Below are 19,932 nucleotides of genomic sequence, written 5' to 3'. Positions count from 1 at the left end.
AGGTACTGAAAGCGTTCATCAGGGTCTCTCACCATACAGCTGTTGGGTAGGTTTGTTCTTTGGCCAAATTTACCCCACAGAGAATTTAAAACCAGTTTAGCCATTTGGCGTTTAGGGTTTGTCAGTTGGACCGTGTGCTTGATTGTTTGTTTGAACAGTGTGAATTGAGAGGGCTTTGTTCCAGGTGGGACTTGAGTGGGCCCGACTGCTATAAAAAGGCAGTCTATGTGTCTCTTTGAAGGTTGTGGTCACCTGTATCTGAACTGTTTAATGGATAAATTACTCTGTGCTAATTGCCAGGCTGTTTGGGAGAAGGAGTTGAGCCTATTGTTTTCTCAGGCTGAAAGGCTGCTGGAAATGTATAAAACCCTGGGACACAATCCTGCTTCATCTCAGATCTGCTTTGGGTTTCAAGAGGGGGAAACCTTAAGGCACAAGGATTGAGATCCCCAGTCACTGACTGGAGTCACCCTGAATATGGAAATTGGACTATAACCTATGGACTATTTCTAAAAGGACTTTTGGCAACTACAAGCTCATCTCTGCTGTGTATCTGAACCTCAAGAGTTGAATTCAAGTCTGTATGTGTCTTGATCTTTTAACCAACACTCTTTCTCTTTTTTCTTTTTAAATAAATTTTAGCTTAGTTAATAAGAATTGCCTGTAGCGTGTATTTTGGGTAAGATCTAAGTTATAATTGGACCTGGGTGTGTGGCTGATCCTTTGGGATTGGAAGAACCTTTTCTTTTATATGATGAGATAAGTTTTCAGGAATCATCAGCATATCTGACAGGTGTGTCTGGATGGAGGCCTGAGGCTGGGTACTTTAAAGGGAACTGCGTTTGGACTTCTGAGTAACCAGTGAGGTACTACAGAAGCTGTTTTGTGCTGGTTGGTAAATCTAAGTATTGGAATAACCACCAACATTTGGGGTTTGTCTGCCCGGTTTGGCTTCCAGTTCACCCTGATTGAGTGACCTCAGCTGGCTCCCATGGGCAGCACCGTCACAATGATACATCTGAGAGAAGGGAGCAGAAGGAGACTCCACCAATTGGAAGGCACAAGATGCACCGTCCTAGGGATGGGGGTTCCACAACCACCGCTCCCAAGAGAAGGAGAAGGGTGGTGGTGGTGGTTGGGGACAACCTCCTCAGGGGGACTGAGTCATCTATCTGCCGCCCCGACCGAGAAAACCGAGAGGTCTGCTGCTTGCCAGGGGCTAGGATTCACGATGTGACGGAGAGACTGCCGAGACTCATCAAGCCCTCAGACGCTACCCCTTCCTGCTTCTCCACATGGGCACCAATGATACTGCCAAGAATGACCTTGAGCAGATCACTGCAGACTACGTGGCTCTGGGAAGAAGGATAAAGGAGTTCGAGGTGCAAGTGGTGTTCTCGTCCATCCTCCTGTGCTCCATGTCCTAGTTGGCAGCCGGTTTCCAGTGCCCCAAGGGTGAGTCCTGGGGCGGTTTTGTTCAATACCTTCATTAATGATCTGGAGGACGGCGTGGACTGCACCCTCAGCAAGTTTGCAGAGGACACTAAACTAGAATTAGTAGATACACTGGAGGATCTTAGAGGACTGGGTCAAAGAAACCTGATGAGGTTCAACAAGGACAAGTGCAGAGTCTGTACTTAGGACGGAAGAATCCCATGCACTGTTACAGACTAGGGACCGAATGGCTGGGCAGCAGTTCTGCAGAAAGGACCTAGGGGTTACGATTGGGCCCGAAGCTGGATAGGGAGTCAGCAGTGTGCCCTTGTTGCCAAGAAGGCTAGCGGCATTTTGGCCTTATAAGTGGTCTTTCCAGCCCTTCACTTTCTTTTGGACCCGCTGAGGATAGCAGCCACAGTATTGTGAGCAAAGCGTCATATTTTCCCCAAATCTTCATCAGTTTCTGAATGAAGCATCATGCTTTTCCCAAACACTAGACATGGGGAAGCTGTGACGAGCTTGTAGTGTTGGGAGAATGGTTTATCCAGTCCTTGGTTGTTTATTCACAACCCCTAGAGGCGCGTCTCGGGTTTTTGTGAATATGGGCATTTTCAGCGCACACAGTTTTTCTCAGGGCTTGGTGTGGTGGTTGCGGCTGAAGGAACTGGAGTTGTGTTTGTGTGATTTGGTTCTCAAGGCCTTGATAAAGGCATCGTCGAAACTGTTGAGATTTTTCAGAAGAAAGCAGTGCGGCCCCACTGCTGTTTTGGAATTACACAACCCAGCGGTTCCTATTGTTACCCCCCATCATCAACGTCACTTCTTAATCATTCATTTACCTGAGTGATGTCTTTGCTATTCACCTTGTCCTCGGTGACTCCCCCGAGCTGCGTTCGCCTTCCTCCTCTAGAGGCGGACAATGAGGCAGTCACTCTCATTAAGTGCCCTACGAGGGTTTTGAGTTTCAGGTTCAGCATCCATCAACGGCTGAGTCAAGGGCCCTCGTCACCAACTCTCGCGATGTGGCCTTTTTCCCACACAAGTCCAAAAACCGGGGCTAAACAAAGTCTGGAATTATCACGGGGTGGTGAAGGAGTCCATGTCTCCATGATCTCTGAGCATGCGTTCTGGGTAAGAGGGCCTCTTCTGCCGCTGGGACTTATGGGGTGATGGCACTGCCTCTGATTGCAGGGCACTGGGAGTTCTTAGAGGGTCTGAGACCCGCTCCTGGAGAGTCACCCACCTGGAACACCCCGATTGGTCAAACCTGCTCTCAGGGCTGTCCTGTGCAGCCAAAACCCATCGCAATTGGTAGAGGGCAGTGGGAGGAGTTCTTAGAGGGTCACACAGACCACTTCTGGATGGGTCACCCGGCCCGGAACACCCCTGATTGGTCAAATCTCTCTCGGGCAGGCCTGCAGGCAGAAACCCATCCTGATTGGTAGAGGGCAGTGGGAGGAGTTCTTAGAGGGTCATATGACACACTTTGCTTCCCGGTCATGTGTCCGCCATGGGTGGGACTTCCAGTGACAGGTGGTTGGGGCTTAAGGGGTCAGGAGCAGGGTTTGAGGTTAAGAGGAGGGTTAGTGTTTTATTGATGGTAGGGCCCTTATTCTACTACCAGACACCCTTGGAGGCCCTTGCCTTCCCAAGGGGTGGCTTTGTAAATTTAGCATCAGGTGTTCTTGAATGAGAGTCCTTGGACATTTGGGACTTGACTTTGTTTTGAAGCTTAGTGCACGTTTTCTTGAGGCACATTAGCATCCGTTTGATAAACTAGGAGTGGTAGATACACTGGAGGATCTTAGAGGACTGGGCCAAAAGAAACCTGACGAGGTTCAACAAGGACAAGTGCAGAGTCCTGTACTTAGGATGGAAGAATCCCATGCACTGTTACAGACTAGGGACCGAGTGGCTAAGCAGCAGTTCTGCAGAAAAGGACCTAGGGGTTACAGTGGACGAGAAGCTGGACATGAGTCAGCAGTGTGCCCTTGTTGCCAAGAAGGCTAACGGCATTTTGGCCTTTATAAGTAGGGTCTTTCCAGCCCTCCTTTCTTTTAGACCCCCTGTGGATATAGCAGCCACCAGTATTCTGAACAAAGCATCATATTTTCCCCAAATCTTCATCAGTTTTCTGAATGAAGCATCATACTTTTCCCAAACACTAGACTATGGGGAAGCTGTGACGAGCTTATGGTGTTGGGAGAATGGTTTGTCAGTCCTTGGTTTTTTATTCACAACCCCTAGAGCACGTGCGCCGGGTTTGTGAATATGGGCATTTTCGCGCACACAGTTTTCTCAGGGCTTGGTGTGGTGGTGGCCGCTGAGGAACTGGAGTTGTGTTTGTGTGGTTGGTTCTCAAAGGCCTTGATAAAGGCATTGTCGAGCTGTTGAGAGATTTTCAGAAAAGAAGCAGTGTAAGCCCCCCACTGCTTGTTTTTAGATTTACACAACCCCGCGGTTCCTAACCCATTACACCCCATCATCAACCATCACTTCTTAATCATTCATTTACCTGAGTGATGTCTTTTCCATTCACCTTGTCCTCCGGTGACTCCCCCGAGCTGCGTTCGCCTTCCTCCTCTAGGGGAGCGGACAATGAGAGGCGGTCACGCTCATTGGGGTGCCTCACGAGGGTTTGGGTTTTGGGTTCCAGCGTATCCATCAATGGCTGAGTCAAAGGGCCCTCGTCGCAACTCTCGCTGATGTAGCGCTTTCCCCACACAAGTCCAAAGGCTCTCGGGGCTAAAACAAAGTCTGGAGTTCTCACGGGGGTGGTGAAGGAGTCCATGTCTCCATGATCTCTAGAGCACGCGTTCTGGGCAAAAGAGAGCCTCTTCTGCCCCGGCGCTGGGACTTATGGGGTGATGGTACTGCACTCTGATTGCAGAGGGCACTGGGAGGAGTTCTTAGAGGGGTCACAGGACCCACTCCTGGGGGTCACCCCGCCCTGGAACACCCCCGATTGGTCAAACCTGCTCTCAGGGCTGTCCTATGCAGCCAAAACCCATCGCGATTGGTAGAGGGCAGTGGGAGGAGTTCTTAGAGGGGTCACACGAACCACTTCTGGATGGGTCACCCCGGCCCGGAACACCCCCTGATTGGTCAAATCTCCTCTCGGGGCAGGCCTACGGGGGCAAAACCCATCCTGATTGGTAGAGGGCAGTGGGAGGAGTTCTTAGAGGGGTCATATGACACACTTTGCTTCCGGTCATGTGTCCGCCATGGGTGGGACTTCCAGTGACAGGTGGTTGGGGCTTAAGGGGTCAAGGAGTGGGGTTTGCGGGGTCAAGGGGAGGGGTTAGTGTTTTATTGACGGTAGGGCCCTTATACTACTACCAGACACCCTTGGAGGCCCTTGCCTTCCCAAGGGGTGGCTTTGTAAATTTAGCATCAGGTGTTCTTGAATGAGAGTCCTTGGACATTTGGGACTTGACTTGGTTTTGAAGCTTAGTGCAGGTTTTCTTGAGGCACATTAGCATCCGTTTGAGAATTGGAACTTTGCTCCTTGAAGGGGATGGTGTCCTAGCTCTAGAGGCCTTTGGTGACTTTGGGGGAGAACCGTCAGGACTCCCAGTTGTTTTCTCCCCAGCTTGCGAAAGCCCTGTTGTACTTGTAGCAATGGACACCATCTTTGGTTGCTTACTTTTCCCCATTCCATCCTGCGCCTTTCTCCTGTCTGCTGGAAGGAGCCACACCACTGGCATCTTTTTGTGGTTGGATGATGCTGAGGAGTCTCCTGGAGTCCATCGCTGTGGGATTCCATGGGATCTTCCGGGCAAGTCAGCACCTGCAGAGCCAGCTGGTCTCTTCCGTCGAAGCTCACTGCACTTCTTGCAGACTCTAATTGGCAGCTGATCCCTGAAGATCTGCGAATTCATAGTTCCATCGAGCCCTTGTGGATCCATGGTGGCTTGAAGACCATGCAGCTCAGCAGATGTCTCCTCCTGAGTTTTCTTACCCTTCATCTTTCCTGGGTATGTCTTACGGCACTGCTGGCAGACTGAGACCTGGCCCGCCAAGGGGCGGGAGCTGCTCAACATTTCCATCAGGTGCTTCAGCTGCAGGTCGTGTGCAGCCTGCCCAGCAATGAGAGAGTCAAGGGTGGATCTTGTTAGCTGCTCAGAGCCTGGGGCCTCTGGGGCAACCTGGTGGCTTTGGGTCCTGGGATGATCTGCCCTGCCCTCACCTGCCTGTGCCCCTGGCCCCAGGCAGGAGCCTTCTCCCAAGAGAACCTTCCTCTCCATGTGCAGCTCCAGCTTCTCTTCAGTCCCTTTGGTGCCGCTCACACTGGTAAGAGGCTTTCTCAACTCGCTCCTATAGAGGTGGAGTGTGGCTGTGAGCGTCTTCTCTGCTGTGCCGTCTCTCTCACGAGGAGCATCTCTGTGCGACTCTCTCACCATCTTTGGGAACGCCTCCATTTGGATCTCTGAGCATTTCTGAGCAATGTGATCCTGCAGCTTGACCATCACCGTGGGCACAGGCCTGGCCAGGATGGCCTCAGGGGATGCCATGATCCTGTGGGCCTTTTGAGGCAGGGGTCCAGAGGGGCAGACACATGGCTCCCGGATCACCTGTGCACGCTGAGGGCTGGTGTTGGATCTGAGGGGCTCCGGGACCTTTGCTGGAAATCCACTTTTGGGCCGAGCTGTGTCTAACGTCAATTGCTGCTTGGTGTCCCGCTCACCCAGCAATGGCTCCCCCGGGATGGGGGTTTGTGGAGCTGGAGGCAGAAGAGCTGTGTGGGGTTTCTGGGGGGTGAGGGGTAAGCCCTGCTCATGCTGGAGTCTCTTTGTCTGCACGTGACAGTCCAGGTCCTCCAGGACTTCACGGCTTAGGAAAGGGACCCTGCTCATGTTGAACTTCACCCTGGGGTCTCTGTCCGGTGGGCACAGAGCAGGGACGTTAGGGATCATCTTGGCCAGCGACTCTGTGTATGGGGTAGGAGCCCCCAGTTGACTCTGCAGATGTTTCTGGCGGATGTTGAAGTCTAAGCCACGGACTGACGTCTGGTCCAGACCCATGGTCTGCTCTCCCCGGACTCGTCTGCTGTGGGCAGGAGGCCTGGGGAGAGGCTGGGCTTGGATGGGATGAGCGGATCCTTCCCAGCCCCCGACTGGCATGATCTCCCCCGTGTGGCGGAGGGGCTCTGAGTGAATCATGGCGGCTTCTCTCAGGGAAAAGGAGCTGGGACTCCGGAGGGCAGAGGTGGTGGATTCCCTAGAGGAGTAGGAGAACTGGCTCGTGGCAGATGTCGACACACTCGGCCTGTGGGAGAGAGAAGAAAGGGACAGATGGGACATGGCCCTGCTGAGCCAAGGCAGGGCTCGGGCACAGCCTTCCAGCAGTAGTGCAGTGGGGCAGTGCCTAGGCATGCCTTGCACACCACACCCCGACACAAGGACATCAGCTGGGTAACGAAGGACTGAGAGGGGGAGCCGGCACTCATTATATCTAGAACGTTAACCCCTTCGTCACACGCACATGTGCAGCACCTAGCACAACGGGGCCTTGAGCATGATCGGGGACCTACTGCTATTTTAAGAGAAAGATTAGCTAACAACAACTGGTTTGGGGGAGGAAGATGGGAGCATGTGGGTGTAACCCTCGCCAGAGGGTGTTGTGAAGGCCAAGCCTATAAACTCTAAAAGGAACTAGATAAATTCATCAATGGCTATTAGCTAGGAGGGGCTGCCCTTCCCCTGCCGCAGCCCGTCTGGTGCCAGCTTCCTGGTTTATAGGCCCTGCCTAGTCCTGCCCAGCTGAGCCTGTTTGGAATCAGTTCCCTGCTCCCCGGCTCTTCCTGCAGCTGCACCCTGGGGAGTTCATGGGCCTGCCTGGCCACCTGACCCCTTCCAGTGCTGTGTGGGGTGGACACCTCTCCCAGGGTGTCATTGGATTGCTGTTTCTTTCAAACGGGGCAGGGGCAGGGGCAGGGTCTAGACAGTCGCCTGCTGGCAGCTATTGCCGTACAGAAGGATTTGATCCTACTCACAACCCCACCGTGCAGTCTCTGCATTTCATTTCTGATCATCCCCCACCTCACTGTCACTGGTCTCTCACCTTGGAAGCTAAAGCCTCGTAGTGGCTTTTTCCCTGTTACTTTAGGATCCTGGAGTGTCTGGTTTTCCCTGCTCCCTCCTCTCTACATTCACTCTCCCCTCCCCCCCAGCCCCCAGTCTGGTGCCCCCCGCTCAGTTCCCTTACGGTATCAGAACTTCCTCCAGGTGTCTGGCCATGCACTGTACCCTCCTCTCAACCAGCCTGAGGCGCTGAGCCAAGCGGTGCTTCTCCGGGGGCACAGGGCAGCTGTGGAACAGAGAGAGCAGAAAGCTGAGTGCAGGCCCTGCCCTCAGGCCCTCTTTTACCCAGAGGGGCGGCACCGAAAGGCTCCCTGTCCCCTTCTCCACTGAGGCAGCCTCCTCCCCTGCAATACCCGGGCCTTGGATGTTCTGGGTTGGGGTTAGCTGGATTGTGAGGTGAGCCCTCTCTAGTGCTGAGGAGGTGAGCATGCATCCTGCTGGCAGCGTGTGTGTCATGTGCCTTCTACAGAAGCCAATCCACATATAGGATAACAGCCTACTATAGCTGCCAACTAATGCAGCTGCTTCTTCAGCTCTAAGGGGTGCTTTATGCTGCAGAGCTGAAGCTCCAGGGTTCAAATCCTCCTGGGAACCCGTGATGGAGGAGGGGCCATTACACAAGTGCTGCTGGATCCCTTTCACCCTACTCACCGTACCAGAAAGCCCAGCCTTCCTCCTGACTTCTCCACCTCACCTCCCTGGGGTGCACGGGGCTGCTCCCAGAAAACATTTTCTCCCCCTCTTGGGAGGGGAGGATGGTCCGGTCCAGTCCGGTCGACACAATCTACCACCCTTCCCCCCCCCAGGTTAAATGAGCCGCATGATGCTCGAGGAAGGGAATGACCCCTGTACGAGGCGTGGGGGGTGGATTAGAGATGGCAACTTCTGCGGGGTGGGAATGAATTGCAGGAGTCTCAGGAGAAGAGTTGCTTGCCTGGTACCTAGGTCGGGGCAGGGGAGGGATTACTCGGGCTGCTGCCCCTGGGTGGGGCTGAATTGCATGACGCGAGAGGAGGGGACTGACCCACTGCAGGTTCATGGAGGGGGGCACTGCTTACCATGTCTCTGGGGATGCACCAGCCTCCAGCTCTTCCTCACAGCACCCAAAAGCTGCCAGAAGTGAGACATAAAGGAGACATTGAGCTGCTTGGGCCCCCTCTGCTTCCTAGCAGCCTATTGCCCCAGAGTTCAGGGGCAGCCTGTGAACGGAGCCCCAGCCAGTGCCTCTGCACGGCTCTGGGCACGACTGAGCCTTCGCAGGAAGAGGGGAGGCAGGTGGGGGAACAGACCCTATTTCTCTGCTTTGCGTGGGGCCCGAGTCTGCCACCGCAGCTGTGGGGTCAGGGGCTGCTTACCTTTCGGTTTCTGCTTTTTGGCTCTGTGTCTCCTCTTCCTCGGAGAAGCCTGCCACACACAGAGAAAGCAGCAGGGTTAGAAGAGAACTCCTCAATAAACCTGGGAGGACACTGAGCCAGAGGGGATTGCCATGTGGGGCCAGGGGGAAGTGTTTCCTTGTGGGAGAGTGTTGCACTATGAGGCCTCATGGGTCGGCATTGTGCTTTCCTGTGATGCAGCCAATATAGGGCACACAGCACAACCCATAACAGGGCTCACTGGAATAATCCAGGGCTTGGAGAAACAGGGATTGCTGGTACCCGGAGCCTGCAGAGTTTATAAGCATTGAAGGAGAGAGCCTGCAAAGTTCTCTCTCCTGCAGAGCTTATAAAACTCCGCAGGTTTTAGGATTGCAGGATCTGCAACTAACCCCAGACACCGTGCACGGAATTCAGAGCCTGGGGGAGAAATCCGACCTCTGGACAACAGCGTTTGCTAGATACATATTTCGGGAATGCATGATATTGGGGTTTTATCTGCATGCATTTGGGATGGCCATGCTCCTCCTGAGTGGTGAAGCCAGGAATGGGTTATGCAAATCCTCCCAAACAAGTGCTGATATAACCCCTATATCATCCTGAAACCGCAGCTGTTTTACAAAAACCAAAATTCTTTATTGATTGAATCCCATAGCAGTTTGTCCATTATTTCAGGCTAACTGGCCTATACGAAGCCGGGTTAACCTCCCGTAGCTTTTGGAATATTGACAAAACAGGAATCTTTTTATAGATACTGGAGCAGCAATTAGCATTCTCCATGTTGAGGATCCTAGATCCTCTCCTCTATCATCAGGATGTACCAAGACACTTGCAACTTTTGCAAGTAATCAGGGTGTTACCACACTTTCTACACCCCTTGAAGTACAAATAGGTCACCTGTATTAGACATCAGTAACAGCTTTTGGACATTGCCATTGGCACACATTTCACAGTACCGCTTTGCATTTAGTTTTCAGGGAGTGCAATATTTTTGATAAATATATTTTTGATAAATTTAAGTATGTAATAGGCTTTATAGATTTCTAGATTTGCACTAGCTGAAATGCAGGTCAGACATCCAGGTCAGACATCCTGTGTGACACTGAAGGCAACCTTTGGGGACCCTTACTCAGAAAAGTAATAATAAGACAAATACCTACGTAAATGTCTGGAGACCTTTAGCTGAGCCAATAGCAGTAAAGGGTGGAAAATGGGGATTTTTGCCCACAAATCTAACAAGTACACCACAAATGCATACATCTCTGTCACTCATACGCACACATATGTTAGCCTATGAGGCAGGTGTACCCTAACATTTCCGTGGGGGAAAGACGAAATTTGGGCATAGGAGGAAGGATTTCCGAATAATGCTCTATAAAAGGTGAAACAAATCACCATTAGGCAGGCGATACACCCATCTATCTGTTCCTGTCTATCCATCGCCTCAACCCTATCTACGCATCGGTGCTACCCATATACAAGGCTGTTAACTATTGATAGGCCGTGGTATTATTTCTTTTCAAAGCTGAAAGTATAAAGGAATCTAGTTTCTGCTTTACCTTTTAAAAAGCACCTAGTTTATATAGGGTTAAACTCAGACCCATATTAACCAACTTCCTTTATCATAAGTGTGAACAACACCCAAAGTGCTACTGCACAGAGTGAGTTTCTAACAGTGTATTATCATCAATCTCTCTCTTAAAGAACTGTGATAGTTTGTAACTCTGTAATCTCGACCTGTTTTAGCATTTTTACATTTACTTATTGTTTCATTGATTTTAATAAAAGGTCTTGATGACTATTTCTGTCTCAGTGTAAGTGCCTGTCATATACCCCGAAGCTCCTTGTGTAAACTCTGTGAAGCCTGATTCAGGACGAACTTTATCTTCTGATCACACACATTGGCGAGCCATACCCATATTATTAATATCGATTAATTATTATTAATATTACTAATTAATATTACATTAATTATCAAATAAAATAAAATTAAATTAAGTGGCTAAATTCCACCGACCCCACTAACCCACCCCAAATCAGGCTGCAGGCTGCACAACATGCCTCAAGTGGCACATGACCAGGATTCATCAAGGAATTTGGTCTGTTGCTTGGATCATTAGCGTCCCTGGCCCAGCCTGGGTACCGGGTCAGGGAGCGCGATGGGAACACTGATCCCCGAGGCTGCCGAGATGCCATTTGTCAAAGGAATGGAAGTACTCTAAGTCCTAAGAGTACCGAGCACCCTGAGTTCAGAGCGCATCACTCTGCTCAGCTCTGGGTCCTTTCTGTAGGACAAGTATTCTCAACCCAGGCCCAGACTGAGTGTGCTTCTTTCGGTGAGCAAGGACTTCTCCCGTGGCTCAAAATCTTCCTTTGAAGAGCTTCTTACCCAGACCCAGCTGTCATCAGGGCCCATCCCTTTGGGGTGTGGAAGCTACTTTTCCTGCATTCCAAAGCACTTTAACCTCCCCTTACGGGGGCAGTGGGGAAGGGTGGGGCACCCTGCCATGAGTTGAAATAGGAGGGTCCAAAATGATGAAAGGCCTGGGAAGACTCCTGTATCCAGAGAGAGATTGAAAAGACTGGGACTATTTCAAGAGGGAACATGCTAGAGGTGTAAAATCAGTCATAGATTCATAGCATTTAAGGCTAGACGCAATCATCACATCATCTAGTCTGACCTCCTGTATAACACAGGCCAGAAAATGTCATCCTGTATTGAGTCCAATAACTTGTGTTTGACTAAATGAATGCTTTAGAGAAGGCAGTCCCTATTCACCCTAGAGTACTGCAGGAACTCGGATATGAAATTGCAGAACTACTAACTGTGGTATTTAACCTATTGCTTAAATCAGCCTCTGTATCAGATGTCTGAAGGGTAGCTAATGTAATGCTGATTTTTCAAAAAGGTTCCAGAGGCAATCCTGGCAATTACAGGCCAGTGAGCCTAATTTCAGTACCAGGCAAATTGGTTGAAACTATAGTAAAGAACAGAAGGATCAGATACATCGATGAACACGATTTGTTGGGGAAGAGTCAACATGGCTTTTGAAAAGGGAAATCGTGCCTCACCAATCTACTAGAATTCTTGGAGGTTGTGACAGGTTGGACCCCATTCCGGGTGACACCTGATGTACTGGGGTCCCACTGAGCCCATCTGTTCCACCAGCCTGGGCTCCCTCACCCTGTCCTGCTGCACACACACACTGGCAGGGACACACCCAGCTGTAGAATCACACCGAGTCTGCAATCAGCTCTGTTTGACAAGGGCGATCCAGTGGAGATCGTATACCTGAACTTTCAGAAAGCCTTTAACAAGATCCTTCCCCAAAGGTTCTTAAGCAAAATAAGTTGTCGTGGGATAAGAGGGAAGGTCTTCACATGGACCAGTAACTGGTTTAAAGATAGGAAACCAAAGGTAGGAATAAATGCTGAGTTTATGAAGAGAGATAAATAGCAAGGTCCCCCAAGGATCTGTACTGGGACCAGAGTTGTTCAACGTATGCATAAATGATCTAGAAAAGGGGGGAAACAGTGAAGTGGCCAGATTTGCAGATGATACAAAACTAAAGATCGTGAAATCCAAAGCTGAATAGGCCCTCCTTGTTCCCAGATGTATAACTCTGTGTTGGGCTGTGTGAAACGCATTTTGTTTGAATGGGCCCCATTTGCCAAACCAACTCTCCGGAACTCTCTGTATGACTGCCCTGTCCTCATCGTTGTTTACCATTCTGCCAATCTTTGTGTCATCAGCACATTTTTTATCAGCAGCAATTTTGTATTTACTTCCAAGTCATTGAAAAAATGTTGAATAGCCTCAGACCTAGTACTGATCCCTGCAGAGCCCCATTAGAAAAACCCACATTCAAGGAGCCCTTTGACAATTACTTTTTAAGATCTGTCAGTTAGCCATTAGCCTGTTCTCAATCCCTTTAACCTGTGCTCCATTGATATTGTAGAGTGCTGATTTTTAATCCAAATGTCCTGCGGTACTTGTGTGCATAAACAGGGGAATCTCAAGTTGGAGGAAAGAGGTTATTTTACCTCTGTCTTTGGCACTGGTGCAACCAGTGCTGGAATCCTGTGTCCAGTTCTGGTGTCTAACATTCAGGAAGGATGTTGATAAATTGCAGAAGGTTCAGAGAAGAGCCATAAGAATGATTAAAGGATTAGAAAACATGCCTTGTAGTGATAGACTTTAGGAGCTCAGTCAATGTCGCTTAAAGAGGTTAAGGGTGGTTTGAGGAAAAGTCTATAAATACCTACCCGGGGAAGAAACAATTACAATTGGGCTCTTCAATCTAGCAGAGAAAGGTCTAACATGGTCCAATGGCTGGAAGTTGAAACTAGACACATTCAGACTGGAAAGAAGGCGTCCATTTTTAACAGGGGGAGGAATTAACCATTGGAACAATTGACCAAGGTCATGGTGGATTGATTCTCCATCACTGGCAACTTTTAAAATCAAGATTGGACATTTTAATAAAAGGTATGCACTAGGCATGATTGTGGGGAAGTTCTTTGGCCTGCGTTAGACAGGAGGGTCAGACTAGAAGATCCCAATGGGCCCATCTTGCCTTGGAATCTATGAAAAACACCTTACACAAGTCTAAGTTTGTCACATCTATGTTTGACATGGCCCATTTTCCATAAAACATTGTTAACCTGCTTTAAATATATTCCCGTCCTTTAATTCTTTATTGATTGATTCCCATATCAGTTTGATCCGAGCCTGCTGATTGAAAAATACTTATGTTTGGTTCCTGCATTCAGCTGGCATCAATCCAGCCTTTCCATCTCTCTAGGAGTCTCACTTACCTCAGATCTGGCGAGCCTCAGCACAGCATAAAAGACTACAAAGAGCAGATAGAGGAGGAGTGAACTCATTTCCCCGGGCTCAGGCACTAAGACACTCTCAACACAGGCACTCTCAAAACAGCACCAAGTACCCAGGCTACACCTGAGGGCAGGTTGCTGCTCTGGCATCAGGCAGGCGCTGATGTCATCTCTAGGTCACAATGGGGCTGCCCTCCTGCAATCTCCCTCTAGTCTGTTGTTGTGTATTTGGTTGTCATGTATTTGGTTGTCATGGTTTCTGTTGCTATGGCAACCGAGTTAGAGTATTATGGTCTGTAAATAAAATGGTGGTTTTGTTAGCTGTCTGCTCTCTGGCCTCAAGTGATTTCCTCCTAAACTGGCTGCCCCCAAGGATATAACAAGTGGCGACGAGGGTAGGATTCCGGTGCTGCTCCAGTAACAGAAGGAAGTAGCAGTCAAGGTAAAGAACAAACAAACAAAAAAGCTGCTTCTTTGCACTGACTGTGAAAGTGAAACTAAAATCATGGCTACTCTGACCAGGCCTCTGGAGCCTTTTGATGAGAATACAGAGCAGTGGCATGTGTATACTGAGCGTTTTGAGCTTTTTTTTATTGCAAATGACATTACAGAAGCAAAGAAGGTGCCAATATTCTTAAGTGTTGTAGGAGCTAAAACCTACTTCCTGCTACACAGCTTACTACACCCTGTTAAGCCAGCAACTAAACCTTACAGTGACATTGTGGAAATCCTGGGGTCCCATTTTTCCCCAAAACCACTGGTAATTGCTGAAAGATATAGGTTCCACAAAAGAGACCAAAAGGAAGATGAAACAGTTGTACAATTTGTAGCAATTTTTAAAAAGCTAGCAGAACACTGTGAATTTAAAGAAATGTTACATGATGCCCTGCGTGACAGGTTAGTGTGTGGCCTGTACAGTGAAGCTATACGGAAGCGCCTACTGACAGAGGCTCAGCTTACCTTACAGAAGGCTGTTGATATTGCTGTCTCCATGGAACTGGCTACAAGGGAGGCACAATACATCAGTGCACCCCCTAGGGTGCAAAAAGTGTCACAAGAACCGACCCACAAAACTGTGCAGAGTCAAGAATGTTACCGCTGTGGTAAGCCAGGACACCAGGCATCAGAATGCTGGTGTAAGGACCTGGTGTGTCGACACTGTGGCAAAAAGGGACACATTGAGTGTGCCTGTAAACAAAAGAAAAAGAGGCCTGTGGTCTGGCCGACAAAAAGAGGAACCTTGCATACTCTAGAGCAGACCCAGGATGATCAAGGAGACACCTCATCACAAGAGGAAGTGCCACTGCATGTTTTGTCTTTGGCAGCGGGCTCACATGAATACTGGGTAACCCCCTTATTGGAGGGCAAACCTATACGCATGGAACTAGACACCGGTGCAGCTGTCTCGCTGGTCTCTGAGACTGTGTATAAAGAAAAGCTACAGCATCTTCCGCTTAAGGCAACAAAAGCTGTTCTGAAGACGTATACGGGAGAAGCTGTGCCCATGGTCGGCACTATTGATGTTAAGGTGGAGCTCAATGGACAGGCCGCTAGATTGCCACTGTTTGTGGTGAGAGGTAACTACCCAGCCTTAATGGGTAGGTCTTGGCTTGGGAAGATTCAACTGAACTGGGCAGAAGTGCACCGGATGACTAAAGAAGAAACCAGTCTAACCCTATACTAAGGAAACATGCTGCTGTTTTTGGAGATGATTTGGGAAGTATGAAGGGAATCACTGTGACATTGAACATTAAACCTGGCAGTCCACCAAAATATCTGAAAGCCCGAACTGTGCCATATGCCATCAGGCCAAAGGTTGAAGCAGACCTGGAGCGCCTGGTCACCAATGGAGTCCTAATACCAGTTACCCATAGCTCATGGGCCACTCCTATCGTTCCAATAGTGAAGAAAGATGGCTCTCTCCGGATTTGCGGTGATTTTAAAGTCACTGTCAACCCAGTGTTGTGTGCAGAGCAATACCGCTTCCCGCATCGATGACCTCTTCGCAGGCCTGGCTGGGGGACAAAAGTTCAGTAAGACTGATCTGAGTCAAGCATATTTACAGATGCACGTCGATGAAATGTCCCAAGAGCTGTTGACTATTGTGACTCATAAGGGGCTTTATCGATACTGTCGCCTACCCTTCGAATAACATCGGCTCCGCCCTGTTCCAGAGAGCTATGGACCAGATCTTGTGTGGCTTGTCAGGAGTTCAGTGCTATCTGGATGACATCCTGGTCACTGGAAGAAATGAAGAGGATCACTTAAAGAATTTAGAGGCTACCCTACAAAGATTGGAAGAGTATGGCCTACGAGTTCGCAAAGACAAGTGTGAATTCTTCAAGCCCTCTGTTGAATATTTGGGACACATCCTCGATTCTGCAGGTCTTCATAAGGCCCCTGCAAAAGTTAAAGCTATTGTGGAGGCTCCCCCACCACGAAATGTAAGCCAGCTGCGCTCGTTTCTAGGACTACTGAACTATTATGGAAAGTTCATCTCACAGTTAGCCACACTGCTAAAACCACTTCACGAGCTCCTTGGGCAGAACAAGGCCTGGAAGTGGACTGAAGCCTGTGATGTTGCATTTAACAAAGCTAAGGATGCATTGTTAAATTCTGAAGTTCTAACGCACTTCGATCCATCCTTACCCCTGCAATTGGCCTGCGATGCCTCCCCTTATGGAGTGGGAGCAGTCGTGTCACACATTATGCCTTCGGGAGAAGAGAGACCTATTGCTTTTGCTTCACGCACTCTAAGCAAAGCAGAAACTAACTATGCCCAAATCGAACGGGAGGCATTAGGAATTGTTTTTGGAATTCAGAAGTTTCATCAGTACCTCTTTGGGCGAAAGTTTACTCTTCTTACAGACCATCGACCTCTGACGTCAATTTTTGGACCCTACACAGGCATTCCCCCATTAGCTGCTAGTCGTATGCAACGTTGGGCATTGTTACTTTCAGCACACACATATGAAATTAAATATCGGAAATCCACTCTGCACGGCAATGCAGATGGCCTCTCGAGGTTGCCTTTGCCGGTCAAACATCAAGATAGCGCCCAAAAGGAAATCTTCTACTTTGAACAGGTAGAGAATACACCCATCACTGCTACTCAGATAAAGAAAGCAACTCGCGTTGACCCAGTATTGTCCCAAGTTATGGACCTGGTGATGCATGGAAAATCTCGACAAACCTCTCCGGTCTCATCCGACCTTGTTCCCTACATGTCCAAACGGATGGAGTTATCGGTCCAATCTGGTTGTTTGTTGTGGGGGAGACGTATCATTATTCCACCACCACTGAGATCACAGATGTTAGAACAGCTACATTCCGGTCACTGTGGAATAGTGCGCATGAAGGAAATTGCACGAAGCTATTTTTGGTGGCCTGGATTGGACAGCGCTATTGAAGAGAAGGCAAAAGCTTGTATGTCATGTCAGGGTGTGAGGAATGCACCCCAGTGGGCACCCCTACACCCATGGGACTGGCTTGAAAACCCGTGGCAACGTATTCACGTTGACTTTGCTGGCCCCCTTGAAGGAAGCATGTTCTTGGTGGCAATAGATGCCCATTCTAAATGGCCAGAAGTCTCTATAATGCAGTCCACTTCTGCAGAGAGTACTATCCAAAAACTACAAGGACTCTTTAGTCGTTTTGGTCTGCCAGAACAACTTGTGAGCGACAACGGACCGCAGTTCGTTTCTCAGGAGTTTCAAAATTTTATGAAGGCAAATGGGATACACCACATCACGTCAGCACCATATCATCCGTCCACCAACGGATTAGCTGAAAGATTTGTGCAGACAATGAAAAACGCTTTGAAATCAGCAAGGGGACAACACTCCATTCAAAAGCGTCTTGATATCTTCTTACTTTCCTACAGAAACACCCCTCATGCTACGACTCAGGCATCCCCAGCCTTTCTAATGTTGGGACGACAGCTGCGCACTTGCTTTGATCTGCTGAAACCTTCTGAACCCCGACAAACTGTGCAACATCAGCAGCAATATCAAGTCATCAGACGGGCACCCAGAGCAAAAGACCGAACCTTTAGCCCGGGACAGCCAGTTATGGCTCGGAATTATACTTCCAGAGCTAAATGGGTCCCAGCCACAGTCATCACTCAAACAGGACCTGTTTCCTACACAGTCCGGACTGCAGAGAATGTTACCTGGAGGCGACATGTAGATCAGCTGTTGCCAGGTCATGCCAGTCCTCAGGACCCATCTACAGTTGAGGGGTCTGACTTCACCTCTTCTGGTGAGGCACCGAATCACGAGTCACCTGTTCCTGACTGTTCTCCTCCATTACTGCCGGCGGCTGAGATACCCCTTTGCCCAGCACGAGCTGATACCACCTCCTCACCCGTTCGTGCTGCGGACCCTGAGCCCCTAGTGCTTTCAGGTGCAATAACACCAGAAGTTCGCCGTAATCCACCTAGAGACAGAAGGCCTCCTCATCGGCTGGATCTCTAGCTAGGGCGAACCCACGGTTATGGGGCAAAATAATCCCCAGGGTTTAGCCGGGAATGGAGGCAGTCTACCCTCCTTCTCTAGTCTAGTGTGTGTTTGTTTTTTTTTATTTAGGGGATGTTCTTATTAGGGGGGGAGGAATATGTTGTGTATTTGGTTGTCATGGTTTCTGTTGCTATGGCAACTGAGTTAGAGTATTATGGTCTGTAAATAAAATGGTGGTTTTGTTTGCTGTCTGTTCTCTGGCCTCAAGTGATTTCTTCCTAAACTGGCTGCCCCCAAGGATATAACATCTGTGAGGTGTCAATGCTGTACTGAGATCAGGAGATGGGATGGGGAAACCGCCCAAGTGGGCTGAGCTCAGAATAAGGCAGGAGAGAGGGCATCAGGTTTCCCAGGAAAACCCTGGGTCTTTTCTGAGCTCTAGGACTCTCCAGCCTTTAGGCAAGGGACATTTTTCCCTACTTGTGGGAACTCCTAAAACCCTTGTGACTGAGGCAGAATCTCCCAGCCTGAAGTGAGAAGCAGCCCTGAAGTGATTCTCTAGTGCTACCAGTGCAGAAAAACGTTCATGGTATCGCCAGCCCAAGCATTCCAACACCATGAGCTGGGCCCCACCAAAATCATGAGACTGGCTTCAAAATAATGAGATCTTCAAAAAACATTCATCTGGGGACCTCTTCATTTGCCTTCTGGTGTCTGAGCCGCTAGGGTGCACTCAATTCATGTTCTCCAGCTTCTCTTTGCAACCACGAGGGCTTAAAATTGGCTAACAAATAAAATAAAATACAATAAAATAAAGAGCAGAGATTCTCAGATAAATCACTTGACTCCAGCAGTGGGCGCTTTAAGAAAATCACCCTATATCATAAGATAATAAAGAGCCCTACCTCTTATCTAACATGTTCAATCAGTAGATCTCAAAGCACGTTACAAAGGAGGTCTGTAGCATTAGCCCCCTTTTCGAGATGGGAAATTGAGGCACGGAGAATAGCAGTGACTTGCCTAAGGTCACCCAGGAAGACAATAGCAGAGCCAGGACTAGCACTTAAGTCTCCTGAGTTCCATCTAGTGCTCTATCCACTAGGCCACAGTGCATCTGAAGTAAGGGGTCATAGTCAATACATTCCTGTGGTGGTGATTTTGGGCTCTTCCAATACCATTGTTATTGAAGTTCCACATTTTGACCTGTGGCCTGTGCTGGTACAGGGGCATCCTTGTTAAAACGAGTTTCTCACAGCAGGTTACATCTGAGTTCTTGTTAGGCCTGAACACAAGTTAACTGGACCATGTCTCCGATGTCCCCATGGGAAAGTTTAAAAGCCATTGAAGGCCTTGCAGTGCACTGACATACTGGGATTTTCAGAAAGCCTTTGACAAGGTCCCTCAGCAAAGGCTCTTAAGCAAAGGAAGCTGTACTGGGATCAGAGGAAGGGTCCTCTCATGGATCAGTAACTGGCTGAACCATAGGAAACAAAGCGTAGGAATACTGCATGCAGATGTGGTCTCCCCATCTCAAAAACGATATCTTGGAATTAGAAAAGGTTCAGAAAAGGGCAACAAAAATGATTAGGGGTGTGGAACAGCTTGCATAGGAGGAGAGATTAATAAGATTGGGACTTTTCATCTTAGAAAAGACAACTACAGGGGATATGATAGAGGTCTACAAAATCATGATTGGTGTGGAAAAAGTAAATAAGGAAGTGTTATTTACTCCTTCTCAGAACAGAA

The 19,932-nt window shown here is 49.0% G+C and overlaps 1 protein-coding gene across 1 annotated transcript; it reads right to left on the bottom strand.

Moving 5' to 3' along the window:
- Nucleotides 1-4,542: 4,542 nt before the first annotated feature.
- LOC120401202 lies at nt 4,543-13,902 on the bottom strand. Its single transcript, XM_039530855.1, has 7 exons — nt 13,712-13,902; nt 8,876-8,924; nt 8,579-8,630; nt 7,645-7,746; nt 5,727-6,705; nt 5,399-5,516; nt 4,543-4,565 (listed from the first exon to the last, which is right to left on the bottom strand). The coding sequence occupies exons 1-7, from the start codon at nt 13,877-13,879 to the stop codon at nt 4,543-4,545; spliced, it is 1,491 nt and encodes a 496-aa protein (XP_039386789.1). The 5' UTR covers nt 13,880-13,902.
- Between the last annotated feature and the right edge of the window lie 6,030 nt (nt 13,903-19,932).

This window comes from Mauremys reevesii, linkage group 3, assembly GCF_016161935.1.
Source record: "Mauremys reevesii isolate NIE-2019 linkage group 3, ASM1616193v1, whole genome shotgun sequence".
In the NCBI taxonomy this organism is placed as follows: domain Eukaryota; kingdom Metazoa; phylum Chordata; order Testudines; family Geoemydidae; genus Mauremys; species Mauremys reevesii.
This window is presented reverse-complemented; position numbering and strand designations above follow the sequence as displayed.